This window comes from Equus quagga, chromosome 10 (genome assembly GCF_021613505.1).
Source record: "Equus quagga isolate Etosha38 chromosome 10, UCLA_HA_Equagga_1.0, whole genome shotgun sequence".
NCBI classification, from domain to species: domain Eukaryota; kingdom Metazoa; phylum Chordata; class Mammalia; order Perissodactyla; family Equidae; genus Equus; species Equus quagga.
This window is the reverse complement of record NC_060276.1, coordinates 108314511-108337401: the sequence shown is the minus strand read 5'-3', so window position 1 is coordinate 108337401 and position 22891 is coordinate 108314511. Positions and strand designations below refer to the sequence as shown.

General features: G+C 38.6%; 1 protein-coding gene across 1 annotated transcript in view; it reads right to left on the bottom strand.

The window, feature by feature from the left end:
• ADGRG2 (adhesion G protein-coupled receptor G2) overlaps positions 1 to 22891 on the bottom strand; it is a 113991-nt gene that overhangs the window by 30070 nt on the left and 61030 nt on the right. Inside the window, exons 4-11 of the mRNA XM_046673055.1 lie at positions 14360 to 14395; positions 11739 to 11777; positions 11618 to 11641; positions 10144 to 10182; positions 7882 to 7923; positions 5558 to 5611; positions 2487 to 2542; positions 1561 to 1616 (exon numbers count right to left, since the gene is read on the bottom strand). Coding sequence (XP_046529011.1) covers positions 1561 to 1616; positions 2487 to 2542; positions 5558 to 5611; positions 7882 to 7923; positions 10144 to 10182; positions 11618 to 11641; positions 11739 to 11777; positions 14360 to 14395 — 346 coding nt within the window. The remainder of the gene's footprint in view (positions 1 to 1560; positions 1617 to 2486; positions 2543 to 5557; positions 5612 to 7881; positions 7924 to 10143; positions 10183 to 11617; positions 11642 to 11738; positions 11778 to 14359; positions 14396 to 22891) is intronic.

The window sequence follows — 22891 nt, the reverse complement described above, 5'->3', positions numbered from 1 at the left end:
TGGGGATTTCCCTGGCCCCTCAAGTCAGGTCCATCCACTCCGCCTGCTCTATATGCAGATGCTTAGAACACCTTTTGGTACCCTGTACATGTCATCTTCATTGTAGGGATCATGCTGTATTGTTATCATTTGTTTGCATCCTGCATTTTTCCTACCGGAATCTAGACTCCTGATCCTCAAAATTGGCCTCATGCTAGAACCACCCAGGAAGCATTCAAAAATACCAATGCCTGTGTCTCAGCCCCCAAATACTGATTTAATTGTTATGGAATGTGCCTGGGCATCAGGATTTTTAAAAGCTTCCCAGGTGATTTTAATATGCAGTCAGGGTTGATAAGCACTGCTCTAGACCCAGTTTTCCATCTCAGAGAGTTCATCCTCATTTGTATCCCCAAGGCCCAGCACATAGTAGGTGCTCAACAAATGCTTGGTGGTTTGAAAAGACCTCATCTATATTTCAAATCTCGTAATTAAGATGAATTACTTACAAGCACTCTAAGTTATGTTCTATTCATACAGTTGTGAGCTTAAAAAATGTTTCTTATCACTATTATTTGTCCATCTAAAGTTTAAAATCCTTCTGGGACATTGATATCTTCTGCCTTTTATTTCACATATATACTTTGAATAGTTAGAAAAGTTAGATTTTCATCAAGAGGTCAAAGAAAGACATAAAAGACATGAACAATACCCCTGCCCATACCAGTTCTCACTAAACTTTTTGCCACTGTAAACTCAGAAGAGCCCTAGAGATGTCCGATATCCACCAGGTGGAATCATGGTGTTCCTCTCCACTCAGGCATTGCTGAATCATCAGGAGCAGGCAGGTCAAAATGCTAACTGAGAGGATGACCCTTAAGAAGAGTTTTGTTTTTACCTGGGAAAGGTTTTTCTCTTCAGTGTCATCAGGGATACTCCCCAGGGCTTTTGGATTTGGTTCAAAAGTTTGCAAAAATCTCATTTGAGAGGTAGAGGCAAGGTTGAGAGTAGATGAATTTATCTCTGAGGCTGCTTCCCTGCATGAGGGCAAAGACATGAAGTTTCCCCTCCCAGTGACAGTGAGGGTAAGACTGTCTCCTAGCCTAGATCAACAAGCTGGCCAATATTTTGACCTATTGTCTAACTGGGAGCATTTATTCATAAGGCATTTCTCGTTGTCTGTGCTTGTACTTGTAAGCCGAGGTCTACTTAACAAAGTACTCTCTCTGACTTTTGAATCACTGATGCTTCATGAAAACATGAACAAATGGTATAAATGGAGTCCTACCTTGAACTTTTCTTTCAACCTTGCTGGCTACCAAAAATCATTAAAACTCAAATATCAGTTCAAATGGAGCTCTTACATAATTTCATAGCATCAAAGAGAACAGCTCCATGGGGCTATTATATTAGTTGATGACAGGTGACTATGGCTAGTTTGCAAAGAACTCAAGAACCAATTCCTTATAACCTTTCGGTCTGTTTCTTTCCTAGTTTCAGTTTCCAAAAGTAAAGATAGCTCAACAAGTATCTTTCCACAGCTAATGTCTTAAGTTTTCAATCAAACAGCAGATTACTCACTTCAATTCACTTAGAGACAGGACTCCAGTTAAGGTGCCATTAGCCATATTTTGATTCTGTTAAAAGCAATAAAATCATTAAGAATACAACAAATATTGTTTTGTTTTATTACACTCTCTAACGAGAAGTTGTTCTTCAGTTTTCTTGGCCACCCAAAGAACTACAACCCAAAGACTGTGAATCCTAACTGCACAGAATATTGTCTAGCAAATGGTCAAATCCATATTGACTGAGCCAGTTTTTGTTTTTAGGTTTTCTTTAAAAAACATTCTGAATCAGCAAATCTGATGTGCTAATGTCTCTCTTTCGTTATTCCAAGGGTTCCCCCAAAAGAACACCATTAAAAGCTCTCTACATGAAAGGTCCCCAACTTAAGTAAAGGATCCCAATGCAAAAATGTAAACTTGATAGCAGCCATCACTGCATTTCTAGCACCTAGCTCACTGCTTGGCACATAGTAGGTGCTCAGGAAATATTCACAGAATGAACCAACCATGGTTAGCTGGGATCCTCTGAACCCATCTAGGTTATGGGAAGGCTGATGCTACTGTATCTGAATCCCCCATGGGGTGAACACGATCAGATTCAGAAGATTACTTTTAGATTAAATGTATTGCTTGAAGTTTCTTATTGCCAGAGGTTTCTAATATAATTTTAAGTTTTGACAGGTAATAGAATGGTATCATATAAACATTCTTATTCAACAGCAAACCTAGTGAAAACTAAAATATAATTAACAAAATACCATGATGATTACGAAGTCTAGCCCTCTTGACAAAGCTGATTTAACAGCACATATTTTATTTACATTTGGTCATAAAAATAAATATGCCAAATATCATGAATAATCTGAACCTTAAACAAATCTTTAAATACATGAGAATTCACTTTTTAAGATTGCAATTTAAAAAATCTTTAAAACCTACCTCAGTAACATTGCTTTCTTCATCATATTGAAACATTATCTCACCTCTAAAAAATGCTAAAAATAAATTTTCAAAAAGACATTTGAGACTTGCATCCTTAGAGCTTGAGGATTAACACAACACAGAAAAAGATTATTAAATTACTTTATAAAGAGTTTTATCAAATTCTTTATTATTCATATTTACTCTCTTTTCTATCAGAAAGTTACTCAATGCTTACCAATATAATTTTCAGAAAATATGAACTATAAATTTTATGTGGGGATGTGGAAAGAAAGAAAACTTGTCCCCTTGTCAAGAAATTTTATCCCTACATGCTTCTCATCAGAACTTTGTTTCCCTTAAAGATGCTAACTGGGGGAACTGTGGCTCTAATGTTAACGTCTAAAAAAAAAAAATCTCTTCTAGTTGTTACAGTTGCAGTTACATAGATAGGGAGAGAGGGAAAAAGTGTTTCTCAGCAGTTTAGCAGCCTTATGAAAGTCCATTTATTCCTTGCTGGTATTTTTGTTTGTTTCTTTTTAAACAATGCAGTATCTTCCCTAGGAACAAATGAGATGTTGCTTTGAAACCCAAATAGTGCGCAGGGCAAATCTGTTCTTCAGTTGAACAACTCATTGTGACTTTCATCCCAGAAATGCCAGAAAACCCTATTCTTAAAATGCTCACTTTGGGAAATATTGAACTCAGCTTCTGTCAACCTATTTCCTGCAGGGCGCCCTCGGAGGGGCTTTGACTACCTGAAAACAAACAAAATAGAGACTCCTTAACAGAAATATATTGTGTGCACTTCTTAATCTACAGAGACAAAAAAGTGGCCTCTTGAGCAGAAGGCAAAGATGTCATATAAACTAGAGCAGAGGTCAGCCAACTTTTTTTGTAAAAGATCAGATAGTAAATATTTGAGGTTTTGTGGGCCATGTGGTCTCTGTTGAAACTACTCAACTTTGCAGTTGTAGCACGAAAGCAGCCAATACGTAAATGAATTGGCATGGCTGTGTTCCAATAAAACTTTATTTACAAAAACAGGTGGCAGGCTATATTTGACTATGGGCAGTAGTTTGCCAACTCCTGAGCTGGAGAGTTGAAGGCCTCCTCATCTCATCTTCTTTAATTGCACCCCAAAGTACAACTGATTCCCATAGCCAAATACCCAATGGTCCACTTCTACTTAAAATGGCCAAACAAAGCCACCAGACCAGTGACTAACATGATTTATCTATTTCAGCAACTTTTTACTGGAAACCTCAACTTCTGCATATTGATACTGAAATTTCAATTAATGCAGTACATAATTATTAAAAGTAAACATACTTGATATATGCATAGAATTACTTATCCATTTTTGAAAAACATCTTAGCTTTTAAAAACTTAGTGCATGTGTGTGTGTGCACTGACACCCACAATTTCTCTCCCTCACTCCTCCATTCTCCAAGTTCATCCTTCAGTCTTGTTGAGCACATGCTGGGCTTTATAAATATGCTGGGGGCACAGTGGTAGCAGAGAAACCAGGAAGCCACCAGCTATTGACCCTCAGCCTAACTCTGCCATGTCAGCTCCCAGTTTCTTCACTAGCCTCCATTTCCCTTAATGAACCCAGATTGGAACCTGCAAGAAGTGAAGGTTTCTAGTTGCTGGCAGGATATTGTGGAATTTCTGCTGCCAAAAGAGTTGGTCCCCTGATGAGGTTGTTTTCACCAGACACTAAAACAAATGGTCAATTCAGTCACTTAATTGGGGAAAACATTACTCCAACCAGCTTCCTGGCATCTGTTATTCAAGATGACCAGTTTCTTTTGAGTAAGTGTTCAATTTTCAAACAGTTATCAAACATCATGTAGACACAACACTCAACTAGACATTAGTCACCAGTCCAAAACATAGATGAAGCATAAAAATAATGAAATTATGGAGAATTCAGTAAAGAGAAGGGTAAGAGAGGAAGGAGGAGGAAATAAGAGAGTTCCACAATATATGAAAGTAAAATGTATCCAACAAGTTTTTTCTCTTTAATCAACACTAGCTAATATTTTCCTGCTATATTCTACCTGGAGCATACTATCAGCAGAAAGCTCATATAAGTAAATTTCACATGCACAGAAATAGAAAATATTTGTGGAACATTCTTTCAATAGAAAGTCTTCTTGTTTTCTAAACTATCCAACCTTAACTTATTTTACCTATAATTGTTTCCTATGTTTTTCAAATTATTAAACTGCTAAAAGTAACAGAATAAAAGGAAAACATTCCTATAATGATTGGGTTTTTCTTTAATATGAATGGAGTCATACTAAGACTTTAACGTTATAAAATACTTTGTTACCTTCCTCTTCTCTCTTCCCATGATCCAGTTCTGACCTGCCACACCATGTTTTTCTGTTTTTCATGTCTGCTTTCATTGGTTTTAACAAGGAAGGGAGCCCAGAGAGCCAAACCAATGTGAGAAGAGTGGTGTTCCATTCCTTCTGGCCCATGGCAGAAGGGAAAATATTCCCATTTCAAAAATAGCATGTTCTCAAGAGATTTCCATCTCAATTTTAAAAAATAGTGGACAGTCTTAGTTAGAGATGGCAAAATACACTATGGGCACTCCTGGAATTAGCATCCAATTAAACTAGGTGTACACGAGATTTTCAACACTCTAGTAGAGTGGTTTGTTTTATTTTTAGCAAAAGACAACATCCTGTTTCTAAGCTATACTACTTAAGGTCCTATGGAAAAGCCTGAGGGATTTATATACAAGAAGTAGCTTTCAATAATTAAGTTCATTATTAATTATGTTTGTGAATCGACTCTGAGTATTAGATGTACATTTACAGCCATGGTGAAAAATATTTGGTGTAAAACTTCGTGTTTTCATATTAAGGAAGCTAATCCATCATCTCACTAGGCAATGGGAAGCCAGATCTAAAATTTGCTTTTGTTTTCATTCGAGATTCTTAGTAGCCAGGTGGTATGAAAAGAGGCAGATCAGAGAGGCACATATCATATACTCAACAGGAGAAAAAGAAACCATTTTTCTCTATGGAGCTAATTTATCTGACAATGTGTAATGTACACAAGAACTAACCTGAGTCATTGCAAATAGATGACAAATTGCAGATATTTCTCTGAGGTTTGACTCCTGCAAAGAAAATACAACCCAGCCAGTTAAGCATATCAACACCTACACTCATATACTACATTGTCAAGAGAATTCATAAATTTAGGCATCAAATGTGGACCAAAAATATTATAAGTTGGATATAATTGGCTGGATGAATTCCACAAAGACTAAAGGAATGAGAGAGTTTTCATTTCTCAGTTGGTTAGCTATGGAACTTGATTTCTTACTATTCTTTAGTATGTCAGTGTCTGATCCCCTACTCCTCCCTAAAATTTCTATGTCCCATTTCTAATTAAACCCTCTCCTGTCCAATATAAACAGAACAGTATGAATACATATCAAGACTTTAAATGGAATAGCCCTTACTCATAGCTCCTCCTTCCTTTCCTGGGTAGGGGAATCCATGAACACTCTGATGCTGATCTTAACTCCTTATGCAAATGTATGTATGAAATATCAATGTCATGATATCATTTCACATGGGCAAAGACTACAAAATTCAAAAAATATTTGCTAAGAACCTACCATATGCTGCAAGCTTTGGGAGTTTCCAGATACAGACCCTGCCCTCAATGAGCTTACAATCTAGTGAGTGATACTAGCCAGTAAATAAAAAGTTATAAGGAGGGCAAAGTGGAGTGATATCTAGGACCACAGACCTCACAGGTGTACACAAAGGAGGCAGTGATGAATGGGAGGTGAAATAAGCCATGTCAGAACAGAAAACTTTATACATATTAACCTGAGAAGCACTTTCTCTTTTGGTGAAAGGAGAAGTACATCTCTTCTTTGATTTGAAAAGAGTTCAAGGTTTACTCCTCTAAGAATCTTTCCTTCATTAATTTCATCCTTTTGATGAAGTATAAGAAATCTATAGAAAATGTGAGGGGCAAATGCTGATAATGTATTAAGAAAACTGCCAAGGGGAAAAGGTTGTTATATTAAGGAATATTTGGCTGTCCTTGGTAGGTCTGGTTTGGTGAGAATTACGTATGCAATGCCTGATTACTATTTTATTTCCATTGCGCTTTATAAGTGCTTAATTCTTTCCAAAGAGACCTAGTTTGGACACAAGCTAAAATTATAATTTGAGTTAGTGCATGTGATGTGGTTTCTGCCAGAATGATTTAGTTGACGTTTGGTGTATCATGCTTCAGCTGAAAGTTTTGATTCTGTGAGCAAAGTGAACTTAGGTGCCAAAAGTTACCTGACACGTAGATTTCTAGATCGTTTCCAGCAACGTTACCCACACCAAAAGAGAAAGGTTTCATTTTAAATATACTTGCTTATGGACATAACTCACTAGAAATATACACTATGCAAATATTACAGACTATATAGATGGTGGGTAGTAATACTTTAAATGTTCTTTACAACCATGGGTCTACTGCTCACTAAGCTTTTCATTCTGTCATCTCTCATCTTTCTCTGAATTTAAGCAGCACCTTTATTTCCAATGGTGTGTGTCTTTTGCTGCTCATTCATGCTGAGAATTTTTTTTCCTATTGCTAAGGTTGTTATCTGTAATTTCCCCCAAGTACATGACCACAGGTCATCCTTTAAATTGTCAATGAGAAAACTTTGTAAAGGGTCAAACAGTAAATATTTTAGGCTTTGTGGGCCATATAGTCTCTGTTGCAACTACTCAATTCTACTGTTCATTGTAGAAGAAAAGTAGCCACAGACAATATGGAAACGAATGAGCATGGCAGCGTTCCAATAAAATTTTATTTACAAAAACAGGTAGTAAGCCATATTTGGCCTGCAGGCCATAGTTTGCCAACCCTTGCTTTAAATCAACCAGAAGCCTTTGTTAAGCATATCATGTATCCTAGCCTTGTACTAGGGATACATCCCTGTTTTGATTTAAAAAGAGCTTGAGGTTCACTCCACTAAGAATCTTTCCTTCATAAATTGCATCCTGTTGATAATCATTAGCACCAGCCCTTCTATCTCCCATGCCTCTTAACCATGTCAGAAACACTTGTGTAATCATTGGCTTGATCTGCATACATGTTACATGTTCATGTTAGTTATCTGTTTGTTTGCCTTGACTCTCTCATAGACTAGAAGGTTCTTGAGGGTGGGCATTGTGTCTGATCATTATTATATAGCTCCAAACACTTAGTACAACTTCAGGTACCCAGTGCATAAACATCTATTCATTAAGAACAGATTTCATTTTTAAAAAGCAGGAAAAAAGAGAAAGAAAACATAAACACCAGCCATTTGTTTAATTTTACTTTAGTTATAAAAAAGAAAGTCTTGATATTAATAATAAGTCATACCTGATGCATTGAAGGTTTTTACTATAGTGATTTTAGTTTTTTCTGCAAAGAAGCAATTTAAATATTAGAGCAGAATTGTTGCTTGTTTTTAAAAAACAATTTGCCATGAGTATCATTTTAGTGAATTGCTAAGAAAATCATACTGTTGACATCTTTAAAACACTATTGGTTATCTCAGTTGCAGAATGAATGGGAATCGCATACACGGACCATATAGCAGTGGCATAGGGTGGGTCTGGAATTTGTACCCAGTTAGATCACATCCATTACACACCCCACTGCTTGTGTAATTCTACTGCAATTTCCATGCACTGCTGCTAGACAAATCAACGTGGATGTAAACTTCAGATATGTAGAATTAAGTCACTGTCAGGACCTTCACATGATAGGTTGTAAAAAACAGGTAATTCAGAATAAAGATTCATGGAAACAGTAAACACAGGATCTAAAATATTGCTACTATACTCTAAAATCAAGAAAGTGTCCTGCTATTTTCTTTAGGAGCTAATACAATATTATCCCCATTGTATTGATTGATAAAATTACTCTCAGAGAGGTTGAGACTGTCCAACTACAGTCATACAACAGGCCCACAGCAGAACCAAGACAGACCTGTTCAAAGTCAATGACTCACAGGCAAATATTAACACACTCAGAAGAAGCAAACCTTAGGAATATCTTCCCAACACACTTTGGAGACAGAGCTCATGGTTCATTTCCCAGATAATGGAAAATCAGGTTCAGAAATCCTTGCTATAAGGATGGCCAATTAGAAGAGGTTGTGTTCAGGGCACATATTTGCAAAGAAGGTCTGTCTTTTAGGATGAGTAGAAATTTCTGAAGAAAACACAAAGCTCAGATCTTGGGGAAGCCCTTAAGAATGATGACGTTATAGTGACAGTTACAGAAACCTCATTGTGTATATATTATTGATGAGTTTCTATTTCAATGTGTGACTGACCTATGGGCAATGATTCGTGGAAATTATAGAGGCTGATAGCATTTTGCATGATCATTAAGCATCCTTTAAATATATTATTTTGTTTCCCCTGATACTTTACTTTCCAGAGCAAACAAAACACAATCGTGAAATGAACTTCTGGTTCTAGTAACAAAAGTGCTTTTGGGGAAAAATGTTCAACCTCACCAATAATCAAGAATGTAAAATAGAACCTAAGGAATTGAGAGAAAGATCTAATAATATATGATACAATCTCAGCTCTCAACAAAGGTACAGTGATACAGACATTTTCATCCACTGCTGGCAGGAATGTTGCTGGGTACGACCTTTCTAGAAGGTAATTGGGCAGTAGATATCAAGGGCCATAAGATATTCATAATGCTGACCCATTAAGTCCAATCCTTGGAGTGCATCCTACAGAAATCAGGGATGAATGTAAAGATGTTGGCACAAGGACGTTCATTGCCACAATTTCTACTAAAAAAGTAGAAACAACTTTAATGTTCAACATATGGTACACAATGGAATATTATCAAGTCATTGATAGTAAGGGACATTGGAAAATACTTATAATTTAATATGAAGTCAAAAGGGCAAGACATAAAAATCTATGTAAACTATGACTAATGTGTAAAAGATATATATGTGTGCGTATATATATAGTGTATATGTATATATGATACTGAATGGAAATATACCAAATTTTTTTTTTTTTTTTAAGATTTTATTTTTTTCCTTTTTATCCCCAAAGACCCCAGTACACAGTTGAATACTCTTCGTTGTGGGTCCTTCTAGTTGTGGCATGTGAGATGCTGCCTCAGCATGGTTTGATGAGCAGTGCCATGTCCACGCCCAGGATTCGAACCAACGAAACACTGGGCCGCCTGCAGCGGAGCGTGTGAACTTAACCACTCGGCCACGGGGCCAGCCCCGGAAATATACCAAATTATTAACAGTAATAGTCTTAGGAAAGTAACATTAAAGATGATTTCTCTTCTCTTCTTTGTATTTTTCTATATTCTCCATCTTTTATGAGCTAGGATGTATTACTATTATAATCAAAAAAATAACAAATGTTATTTTAAATGGACTGCTATGGCTATAACAGTTTGGAAGTTTAGGAGTATTGTGACACCAGAATTATAGTTCAATGTCAAGGTGAAATGAGTAATAAATCACCAGTTGAGTGCACAGGAAATGGGCAAGGAGATAACCTTTAGTAACCCAGAAGACCACACAAATGAGAAACCCAAGAAGCCACAGAAGACAAGCTATTATATTTAGAAATAACTTGATTTTACCTGTTTTGTTTAAAGTAGATAATACGCTTGAAGTAGCATCTGAAATATAATAATAAAAATTAGCCTAACAATTGGCATGATTAATGAAAACATGCATCTTCCTAGTTTCCTTAAACATTTCGCTTTTCCCAAAATCCTGGAGAAGTTAGAGAGTTTTGCAAAAGCCAATTGACGCTACCAAATGTATTGGCTGCCCACCCCCCTCACCACACTATCCATTCTCCAACCCCCAGAGACAATTCCTGAGCAAGTGTTCATTCATTCAAAATGTGTTTCCTGAACACGTTATGTGTCTAAAACATAGCAACACTCCTATAATTATTAGATTTAAATAAACCCACTTATGTTGTTTAATATTTTGTCCCTTTCTTTCTCCATTTTAACGAAAGTCCCTAAGGGATATATTTCCACAGTTAACACTAACTTTAATATAGAGCCCTGTGGATGCATAATACATTTTTACCTGATGGTACACTCTTATAAAGCAATCTTTAAGTAATTCTAGTTTAAATTGGAGTTCTTGAACATTATCTTCAACTAAATTTTAGGAAAACCACATTTTGATCTTGTTTCACTTAAAAATCCAGTTAAAACCCTACTCTATTAGTATTTCTTTAAACAAAAATCATTCTATAATTTATTATTCTGGATGAAACTTTAGGAAAAAAGGGCATGTTTTACATTATCACACTTAAAAAAACTCACATGAAATGGGATCCAAAAACTACTGCCAAAGCTATTTTGAAGATGTTCTTTCACTGTAAAAAAGTCAGTGGCACATAAAAACGATAAGGTCTGGTCCTTCCCATTGGACCAAAGATGAATTTAAACCAGTTTCCATCAGTGTGCACTGCATGTATGATTGTTCAGCTCCTTAACCACCAACCACATGGTGAGATTTTATTTTTACTAAGGGATTGTGCAAAGTGTTGGGTTTTGACTGCAGTAAGATGGAAGGCTGTCTCCCCACAGAGGGAAGGGAACAGAATGCGCTGCCCTGCCCACCTCCCTCTAACACAGCCCAGTTCTTTGCTCTTTTCTCTAGCATGATGAAGAAGCCAGGTTTTTTTTTTTCATTTCCTACTATTTAAAAATTGATACAATCATCTGTAAAAAGACTGTCTTTGAACACTCTGTGCCTCCAAATCCACGCTGAATCACATTGAAGTCACTGGATGTACTTTTCACATTTAAACAATCTGTCATATAAAATGTGGTGGCACTGTGTTGGAGAGCAAGTGAAACAGGGTGCTCAAAATGTGCCCAATAGAGTGGGGGAGGTCTGTCCTCCCTCCACAATAAGAAGGATTTTATCATTTAACCAGAAAGTTTAGGTCGCTCTCCCGGGACAGTTTTTGGTTTTTCTGTATTTCTTTGTTTGGTTATTTGAATATGGAAACCTTCAACGCCCTTCATTATCCTTCTATTCATATTAAGGGTTATCAATTTTCACTTGCTTCAGAAAAATTCTTACCATTTAGGCTTGTAGTTTCAACCTCTTTCGTCCCGAGGAAAAAGAAATAACACAAAGGTATAATTAAATCAAAAACTTAACAAATTGGGCTTAAATTTTTTCAAAATCTTGCCTGGAGTACCATTGGAGTAGCGAACAAAACCAATAAGAGATGATTCAGCTGCAGGAGAGAAAAAAAACATTTTCAAATGAATATTTTGAAGTAGTTATTTATTGAATTTTAAAGAGTTAGAACTTTTGAGATATAATTATGAAAAGAAGCAGAAAACATGCTATCAGACCACTACGTAGTTGAATCTGCAAGTCCCATAATCACTCAGTGAGTCTACATTTAATCAGAGAATTGTAGAGAAAGAACCCAAGAGATGAAGTGAGCGCAACTCTCTCGTTTTACAAAGGCAGAACCTGACACGCGTGATCACAGAGCCTGCTGCTACCTATGGAATATTGTGGAAATAAGTTTAGAAACCACGACAAGATATGAGACATACTACTTTCAAAATTTTTCAGCCAGAGAGTTCTAGGAAACATTTTATACTTTAAATAATTTGTCGAACTATGAAACTTATTGGCACATTGGTGTCATTCTGTTATAATGACGCCTGGCAACTGTTCCCATAGTGAATTTAGGATTTAAAAAAAAAACCAACATTGCCAGCACTCAATGCTGTACTACCCAACACAATTTCCTGGTAGGTTATTTTAAAATATGGCTGCTATTAAGACAATCAATCAAGTTATAAATTTCCTGTGGAATAACTCCACTTATGCTAAGAGGTCAGTCTACTACACACATTTTGCCTGTTTAAATATTTAAAAGATCCAATGGCTTGACCTCTAGCACACACAGGAAAAGTAAACACAAACATTTTACAAACAAAACAAGCTTTGCAGTAGGGAGCCTGATATTCAGCAGGCAAGGACAACATTTGGGTGTGTCAAGGCGCTTGGCTGGCCCGTCTGTTTTAGAGCGCTCATGCGTTGGCTGAAACACACACACCCTGTCTGTCCTACATTATTGCTTCCATATTTCATCATTTACTACATTTTTTTTTGTAATTACAAAAGATATTTCTGGAGAAGTAAGACAGTTCCAGAGCAATAAGATTCAAAGTGTGGATATGGGATCCTTTGCTCTTGGAGAACAAAATAATTGGCCAAGGCTGGTTTTTAATTAATGACTATTAATTCTTCGGAATGTTGATGAATGGTGATGCCACCCAAAGAAGAGGCCTGTGGGCACAGCCACCCATCCATCCCTGGCGCACTGGCTCTTCCCCTCCAGTTGGTGCAGCTCTCCCCAGGGCACCCAGAACCCAGGCTGCGACTGGAACCAGCGTGTGCTTCCAAAGCCCCATACCCCATCCCATGCAAACAGGATTTTGCAAAGATATCACCATGATTAATTCTGATGAAGGCTATTGTACCTGAAGAAAAATACAGTGGCTCATTTTACCCTAGAAACTTAACAACGAGGGGGCAAATTTGGCCTGGGTTTTGGAGACTTGCAGTCCTGGATTTGAATCTTTGCCCCGTTACTTAATAACTCCTAATAATGATAGTTATTACTTATTGAGGGTTTACTCTGTGCCAGGCACATACATTATCTCATTTCATCTTCACAACTACCCAATGAAGCAGGCACTGCTATTCTCCCCAATTTACAGATAAAGAAACTGAGGCACAGAAAGGTGAAGGAACTTGCCCAAAGTCACATTGCTAGCAATGGGGGTGGGAGGATGGTGGCCAAATTCAAACCCAAGTAGTCTGGCTCCAGAGAATGTGTGAACATGAGCATATCCTCTCTGACCCTCAGTTTCCTCATCTATAACGTGAACATAATGATCCCTATGCTGCAAGGTTGGAAGCGGAATGAAACATCTGAAGACTCCCAGGGGTATAGTATATGCACAAGAAATAATAGCTATTATTAATTTTATTTAAATGAATAACTTAATAACAGTAGAAGCAGGAGTCAGTGAAGCCATGTGCTGCCTCTGTGTGATGTGGGGCAAGAAGCTGTGTGACCTTAGACAAGTTACTCAGCCGCTCCAGGCTTCACTATCTTATCAACTAATGGATGGGGCTGCACCACTTTATCCCTGAGGTCCCATTCTGGCTAGCAGTCTCGAATGCAGGTTCTGTTCCTGGTTCCTGCCAAGATGGGCCCTAGTTATGAACTTCTCTTTATTTGCCTTCCCATTCTCATGAGTGCTAAGCCCTCAGAAGCTTTTTGAAAAATACTTGTTCAGTGCGGTACTAAGGAAGTATATTTAAGAGAACATCTCACTCATCAAAAATAAGCACAGTTGGCATGTTTATGTTCTCGATACTCTTCGGGGGACTTGTGAACTAGAATACTAAAAATAAAAAGTTGAGGAACTTAAGCAATTACCGTAACGAAAACCCACAATTTATTGTCCAGCAATGTAGAGGGATCAATGTGCCTGTCCTCTTGTCTGTGTTTGCTATTGATTTTTCAGATGTAGGTTTAATGACAGAATTTAATTAAGTTTCATGGAAGAAAACAATTTTGCAGTATCTGACTACACACTATATCGCACGGAGAACTTTTAGAATGTTTTCTTTGGGAGGTGGACACGATGTAATCTACAAAGAAATCAAAATATAATAATGTACACCTGAAATTTATGTAACATTATAAACCAGTGTTACCTCAATAAAAACAAAACCAAAAATATTTTCCTGAAATTCCCCAAAGTCATGAAATAACAGTCTTACCAGATGGTGATAACAAACTGGAATTATCAGCATTCTCTGTTGAGGAAAAAGGTAATTTAAAATTACTTTAGTTTGTGCATGCATTTGTAAAATGAGTTGCAAATAGCTACCAAAAGAGGGCAGTATGTTAATTTACTATTATTTTCAACAGCCTAATCAGTACTTCTTTTCAATTCTCTACAAAGACGTGTCTTTGGTGAAGCAATTCTTCCAATTTAACCATTGACAGCACTCTATGTATTTTGTTATATAATGGTTTAGTACATTTTAAATTAAAAGTGATGACTAAGAACTTTAGTTGTTGACTAATATTCATCAGAATTTGTGAAAGTAAATGTATAATCTGCATAAATTAAACTTTCATTAACTGTGCTTCTTTCTATACCTATTAAGCCGCTTCTTCTTTCTTCTTAAACTGGATTAGATGCCTCTGGGTGTATAAACTACAAGAACTGCTGTGTTATTTATTTTGGGAGGATGCTCAGAGTCCTTAAAAGAAAAGTAATTTTTTTCTCTATGAAAAATAATATCCACATTGTAGAAACTTCAGAAATTACAGATAAACAAAAAGAAGAAAATTAAAACCACCTATAATTTCACCACCCAAAGATAAACAACATTAACATTTTGGCATACATTCTTTTCTCTTTCTATGTGTATATGTATATCTACATATGTATATAGATATATGAAGACGTGTATATATGTATTTATATGTATGATAAGAAAGGTCATATCACATAAACTATTTATAACCTGATTTTTCTCATGACAGTATATCCTGAACATTGTTCTATGTCATTAAACACTTTTCCACAATACTATTTGTGATGACTGCATAGCATTCATTGATTGGATGTACCATTAATTTATATAACAAATTTCCTTTTGATGGACATTTTGGTGTGTAGAATTTTTCATGATTACAAACAATGCTGCAATAAATCCTTTTGGCTAAACTTTTGCATGCATACTTGGCTACTTCCTTCAGAAATTCCATGAATTTTGATTGCCAAAATGCCCTATAGAAAACGAAGCAATTTATACTGCCCTTTGCAGTACATGAGAGTGTTACTCCCCCAAACTTTCACCCACACTGGGTGTTATCTTATAAATTTAAAAATTTTTCTTTTAATTACAGAGGAACAGTTATTTCCATAGTGCTATCTTGAGATACAATGAAAAGGAAAGAATAACTATGTTTGGAAACTAAAATTGCACCGTGAAACATATCTGGTAGCCTCCAGGAGCCTATTTTCCTTAAATGGTGGTTCTGATTATTTTCTGGGATAATTAAAACACAGTTCTGCTTGAAAGCAAGACTAAATGAATGCTCAAGTTCCCAATTACCTTGCAACCAACAAGGCAAATGTACACAGAGTGGTTCATGCCTTGATGCCCTCATTTAATTGGAATTGTCTCTTCTTAGTCTCTGTCCTTCAATATATCCCTCATGCTACTTTAATATTCCACTAATCAAAGAGTCCGTTGAGTTAACAGAAGTTCAATTTTTAAAATACTCTTAGGAGCACTAAGGGAAATCAGTCATTCACACCTTAGTATGAATTAATTCCAATCGGCTGAATTCTTCTGATCATGTAGCAAAATGATACCAAACTAGGCCATGTTGAAAAGTACTGGGATGAACCAACATTCAATCTGGGCTATTCTGATAATGACACTTATCAGTGTAAGCAGGTGAGGTGGAATGGGGCAGAAATGTGGCACAGGCAGGGAACAGCATGAAGGCACCAAGGAAGACTTGAGTACCAGAGTAGAGGGATAGAGAGTGATGTTGAAGAGCAACAGAGGCTAATACTGCTTCCTTTACGATTTTTCCCAGTGGCTGACCATAGCCACCAATGATTCCAACCTTCTCCACTGCTAAATCCTTTGACCAGAGCTGTGTACTCACAAGGAAGGGGGCTGATTTGATTTTCACCTCTTTCTTAGATGTTAGAGGAAATGGACAACTCAAGGGTAATAGGAAAGCCAGAGCAGAGAAGGAAGTTTCCTGGTCAGCCATCTCCGAGTAGACAGGTTTGATAGGCACGGACTCACAATCAAGATGTAAAACCTGATCAAAATGTAGATCAAGGGCTTGACCAGCCCAGCCCACAGGCAGAGCTGGCCTCTTCCATCATGGAACATACAGGGCTCCCAGCAGGGGTCTACATTGATGAAAGGAAGGAATCTGGTAAATAAAAGCTAGAGATTTTTAAATTGTTATTGTCTGTTTTTTTCTTCTTTGGGCATTTTGTTTTTTAAATTCTAGGGGCCCAATTGCTCAGTGACTAACATTTTATTCACTTTTTCTGTCTCTCATTAAGATGCTTCATATCACTCCTTTTGGTCCAACACAGAGATGTCCCCATAGGCCTTACATTTTCCTGAGTATCAGCCTCTGTTTCTCTTGGGCTCTCTCCTAACTCACTTCCCATTTGTTACAACCAAAGAGGTGGTCGTCATTTCCAATGAGTCATATATTTGAGCTCCATGCCGCTCTTAGAAGACAAAACATTTCCATTGTTAAAAAGATTCATAAACAAAGAAAGAAAGACCATTCAAGTTTTTCAGATTTTCCTTTGGAAACCTACAAAGAGCCAATTTTAAGGCATTATTCATTCATTGAAGTCTCAATTTAAGTCAATAAATAAAATTGTTGTGATCTGTCTATATAATTTACTCAGCACGACTCCCTAGTGATTTTTCCAAACAAAGTCCATATATTCCACTTATAACGAACAGGAGCTTGGCGTGCATAAGCTTGGAATAGAAGCCAAACACAGGAACCAGAAACTCAAGAAACTGGCCCCCTTGATGGAGTCTCTTTCCCTACCTTGCCTCCCTGGCACTTTCTTTCAAAGTTATTGCCACCACCTCCCAAACTCCAATCCCACATGGCCAAGTGGGGTCTGAGCACTGTGAATGCCTTACTGTCATTGCCTCCCCAACTCCACATAGCCAAGAACTCACCCCTAATCACCCCACATCACTTCCATAACCTGGTCAGTTCTTGAATTTGATAGCATTGCTGGTAACACCAGCCAAACAATTTAAGTTGGAAACTTTAGTGTATCAGTTTCCTGTTGCTGCTATAACAAATTACCATGAACTTAGTGGTTTAAGACAACGCACACTGGTTACGTTAGAGTTCTGTGGGTCAGAAGTCCAGTGCGGGTCTCACCAGACTAAAACCAAGGTGTCTACAGGCTGTATTCCTTTCTGGAGGCTCTAGTGGAGAATCTGTGTCCTGCTTATTTGGGTTATTGGCAGGATTCAATTCCTTGCAGTTGAGGACCAAGCTCCTCATTTTCTTGCTGGCTGTAAATTGAGGGCCATTCCCAGATTCTAGAAGCCACCCACAGTTCTTGGCTTATGCCCCATTCCTCCATCTTCAAAGCTAGCAACAGTGAGATGGGGTGGGGGAGTCCTTCTCATGCAGTATCTCTGCCTTCCTCTTCCACGTTTAAGAATTTAGCGATTAGATTGAGCCCACCCAGGTAATCCACGATAATCTCCCCATCTCAGGTTCTTAACTTTAATCACATTTGCAAAATCCCTTTTGCTATGTTATTGTCACACACCGTCAAGTTGGCTCTGATTCCTGGTGACTCTATGAGTGAGTGATGTCCACAACGTCCTGCCCTCAACAACCCTACTCAGCTTTTGTAGACTCATGCCTGTGGCTTCCTTTATGGAGTCAATCCATCTCATATTTGTTCTTCCTCTTGTCCCGCCCCCTTGTACTTTTCCCAGCATTATTGTCTTTTCCAAAGAATCCTGCCTTCTCATGATGTGCCCAAAGTAAGACAGCCTCAGTTTTATCATTTTTTGCCTCCAGCAATAATTCAGGCTTAATTTGCTCTAGGACCCAGTTGTTCATCTTTCTGGCAGTCCAGGTTATCCATAGAGCTCTCCTCCAACACCATATTTCAAATGAATCAATTTTTTTCCTGTCAGCCTTCTTCACTGTCCAGCTTTCGAACCATACATAATAACTGAGAATACAAAGGTGTGGATAATCTTGGCCTTAGTCTCTGATGACACTTCCTTACACTTGATGGTCTTTCCTAATTCTTTCATTGCTGCCCTTCCAAGTCTCAGTCTTCTCTTGATTTCTTGGCTGCAGTCGCCATTTAAAGTGATGACCGAACCAAGGTAAACAAAATCTTTAACAATTTCAGTATCTTCACTGTCATGTAAGGTAACGTGCCATGTAAGGGAACATATTTGCAGGTTCCACACATTGGGGCATAAATGTCTTTGGGGAGCCATTATTCTTCCTACCAGACTCAGAAATCCAGTTTTCTAAAATTATGAAGACTATGAGTGGCAGCTGCCTTTATGAAGAGAAATCCCACAGGGGTTAAATAAAGGGCCCAGAAACTCTGAGCTAGTTCCAGCAATAGAGCTCAGTCTACAAACCAGATGCTCACCCTCTGGCCTTGCTCCTGACTCCTCCCATCCCCACCTCCCACCTCCATATCCAGTCATCCACCCTGGGCATTCTTCTCACTGCAACATGAAGCTGTTGCAAGGATTAAAGAGAGATGATGTATGTGTGATAATAGCCATAGCAAATAATGAGCCAGGCCTAATGCACTAAGGGCTTCATATACATTTTAATATTTAATCAACCAACAACTCTATGAGATATGTGAATTCATTAGCATCAGTCCTTCTTAGTGCTTGAGAAACTGAGGCTGGGCAAGGTTTACTGACTTATTCAAGGCCTCATTGGTTTCATTGTAGAGGTGGGATTTGAACCCAGGAAGTCTGACTTCAGAGCCTACCCTCTGGGCCTCTATTCTATCCTGCTTCCAATGACAAACTCTGTAGACCATAAACTATTATATAAATGTAGGGCATTATTATTAGTATTCCCTAATCTCTCTCTCATCTGTCCCTTCTTCCCATGCACACTGGCCCCTTCTAAGCTCAGGCTTTGACCACCTCATACATGAGTGAAATATTAGAACCCTGGAATCTTCTAACGGGAAGGGGTTTTAACATTGTTTGCATCCGACTTCTCCTCCAATGCAATAAGCCATCCACCAAATGCACATCATTGGCTCACAAACCCCATTCAGCTCCCAGACAAGTTCTACCTTGCTCACATAGTGGGAATCACACTGAAGTTTTTTGAAAGTTTGAATTACTTACCAACATTTAAAAGTCAGATTTCAAATAAAATTCCAAAGTTTCACCCTTCCAAAATTGAGAGTTTTAGAAGACGACCCCTTTATGTCAGCTCTCTGGTCTTCTAAATCATGCCTTGCCTGAAGAAGCTGTTGGAGGGGGCACTCTCTTCTTTATATCTTAAAGTTTATTCATTAACTACACCATTCACTGGGCATTTAGACATACACCATTGAGCATTGTTACTTAACTTTTCCACTGTATGTCTCGTTTTCCCAATTAGATGCTAAGCTGCTTGATGCTTTATTTGTTATCATCCAGGAATCCAGTTCAGTGCCTTGAATCTGGTAGATATTCAGAATATTTTTGGATTGACTGATGACATCATTAAGGAGCCTCTGTCAGTCAGGGATCAGTCAGGAACCCATGACAGGTAGTTCAAGAGCAGGAATTTAATGCAAATATTGCAAAGGGTCAGGTCTTTGTGATACAGAGCATAGTAGGGGAAAGATGGGGAATGGATCTGAAAGCAAGGAGGCAGAGTCCATGAAGGAAAGACTTGAGAATACTTTGATGGCCATTATTCAGAATCTGAAGTTTGGAGAAGTAGTTATAACCGCCAGTCACAGCACTTAGATGGCATAACAGATCTCATAGATGTATACTAAAGTGGCCAAATACATATCACAAACAACATAAAAAGTTCAGCAATTGTGAGCCCCCATTGCCTACAACAGTGACCTCAATAATGTACCCTTTATTGACTTTTCCTCTTTTCCTAATGCCCTCTTCCTGCTCCCTCACTCCTGATTCCTTGGATTACCTCTCAGACAAACTACCTGCATCCAAGTCATGCAAGCTCATGTCTGAGTGTTTCTGAAGTTTTCATTTTTCTCCCCACTATTTGATACTGTAGGAGTTGTAAGACAAAACGTGAGATGATTGGTTGTCTTAAACCTGTGACTGTGGTAATACTAATGAGTATTTACTTCTAACACATTCGCCGTCAAGTTGGATGGGAAAGATAAAGGTTTAATTTTCTAAGAGTGGATCTAAAAAGGATACAACTTAGCCCCCCTTGCATGAATATTTTAGGTCCAACTGAAACTTCTGGCAGTCCTTCTCTGGATTGAATTACTGTTCCATAGAGAGATGATTCAAAACAAGGCACCATGCCTAGGCACTCATATGGGAGCCCCAAACAAAATAATATTGTTTTGTTATTATATTGGCTCTTTCAGGGCTTGGGACAACAGACACTCTTCCAAGAACTGTATTTTCAGATTTTACTACATAACCGGCAAAATGAATGAAAACATTTCTACTTTGGCACAGCCAAAACGTGTTTACTTGAGCTGTGACCATCTCACGTAACACTGCTCAATAAATACTCTGACATAACGTTTTTATTAAATGATTAATAATGACATCATTAAAGAAAACTTCAGCTCCTAGCTGATGGAACTTCCCAAAGTGCAAACAATCAGCAATTCTAGGTGAGCCTTAGCCAAAATGGGAAGAGGGTGAAATGTGTTCTTGAGCTCCCCCAGCCCCTGGTTCTTGCTCTTCTCCCACCCTCACATAGTACCACCCACCTGTCTCCTTGCCCCTTTACCCCTCCAGAAATGATCTTGGCTCTCTCAGGGCTTTACGGACCATCCCTCCCCCAAGGGTCTAAGCAATGCATTTTGGCATGTCCATAAATTCCCTGAAACTGAATGCAAATTTGTGTGTGTATTCATATGCATTTTTCTCTTGGAAAAGTAGAGTCCCAAAAGGGAGTCTATCTTAAATTAACAAGCATTTATACAGCATTACTATCACTGGGCGCTTCATAAATATTAATTCGTTTAGTCCTCATAACAACCATATGAGGCAAGTTATCCTCATTTTATAGATGGGGAAACTGAGGCACAGGGAGGCCAAGTAACATGCCCAAGATTACTAGCAAAAGGGCAGAACTAGGATCTGAGCCTAGGCTCTCCAGGCCCACTATACTGGGCTGCTTCTCATCTTGGGCTGTGGTCTAAAAAATCAAAGAGCCACTGACCTACTGGCTGTCCACCCTGCTCCACCGGGAGGGATGTGCACTTTAGGAAGGACGAGAGCCCGGAAATAAGCTATTTCTGACAGATAGGGGATATTAGGGCATCATCCCCTCTTCCCAGAGCTCCTGAAGTTAAACACATAGATAGTAACCTAGGCTGCTGGTCAAGGCCAGTGTAGATATGGAGTATCTTGGTTGTGCTTTGCATTTTAAAAATGCTAGCCATGATTTGTGTGACTGTGGTACACAGTCTAGAGCTATTTCGGTCTGATAGGTATATGTTGCTTAGTGCTTCAGGCCCCGGGGAGGGAGGGAGGCAGACTGGCTTTTATTGAACACTTACTACCCTGGCATTATACCCGTGCTTCTTTGTGTAATCTCCCCACATTGTCATGAAACAGATGACCCTTTAGCCAGAGCTCATCTTCTCCTACCCTGCCCTCACTCAGCCACATTGGCCTCCCTGCTGTTCCTCCAACACACCGGGCATATTCCCATTTCAGGGCCTTTGCACTTGCTGCTCCCTTTGCCTGGAACACTTTTCCTCCAGAGAGCCCCTTGGTTTGCCCTGGCACCTCCTTCAAATTTTGCTCAAATGTCCCCTTCTCTGAGAGGCTGACCCAGACCACTCTATTTAAAATCCCAACACTTTCCCCCTTTGCCTGGCCCTTCCCATCCCCTTATCCACAGCAGTCCTTGCCATCTAACAAGTACATATATATGTATGTATGTGTATATTTATGGGTGTGTACACATACACACAGCCATAAGAGTGGATGTCTCCTAACATTTTATGCCCTAGACCCCTCACTTGCCTCACCCTAGTCCCAGCCCTGTGTAATATATATATAAGATTTTTTTTTGCCTCCAAGAACCAATTTTCACTCCCATGGGGGCGATATTGCCTCCATAGAGAATGCGTGCTCCAGGGCTATCTCCATTTCCTCCTGAAGAGATACAGCCTAAGGAAAGCAACATTTGCTTGGGTGCCCCCCTCCTCCCTGATTCCCACTAGGGTCTAGGTGATTCTGCTGTTAGTCAGTTGACGTGTTCTTTCATGCCAAAGCACCTGAAATTTATGGGTTAGCAAGAGTTGCTTGTGGAAGAGTCAAGTGCAGAAGCACCTGGAATGGTGGGGATGGGGGCACCAGTGGTTAGGGTATGGAGAGTTCTCAAGTCTCCCTTGGATTATGCCACTCTTTGCCAGCTCATAGTCAAGCAATGACCACTTGGCATCTTAGTTTAGGTTCTTTGGGAGCACAGAGCCTAAGATAAGGACTCGGGTGCAAAATAGATTCCCCATTCTCCCCTCCCCGTAGGCCCTGGCACAAAACAATATATTT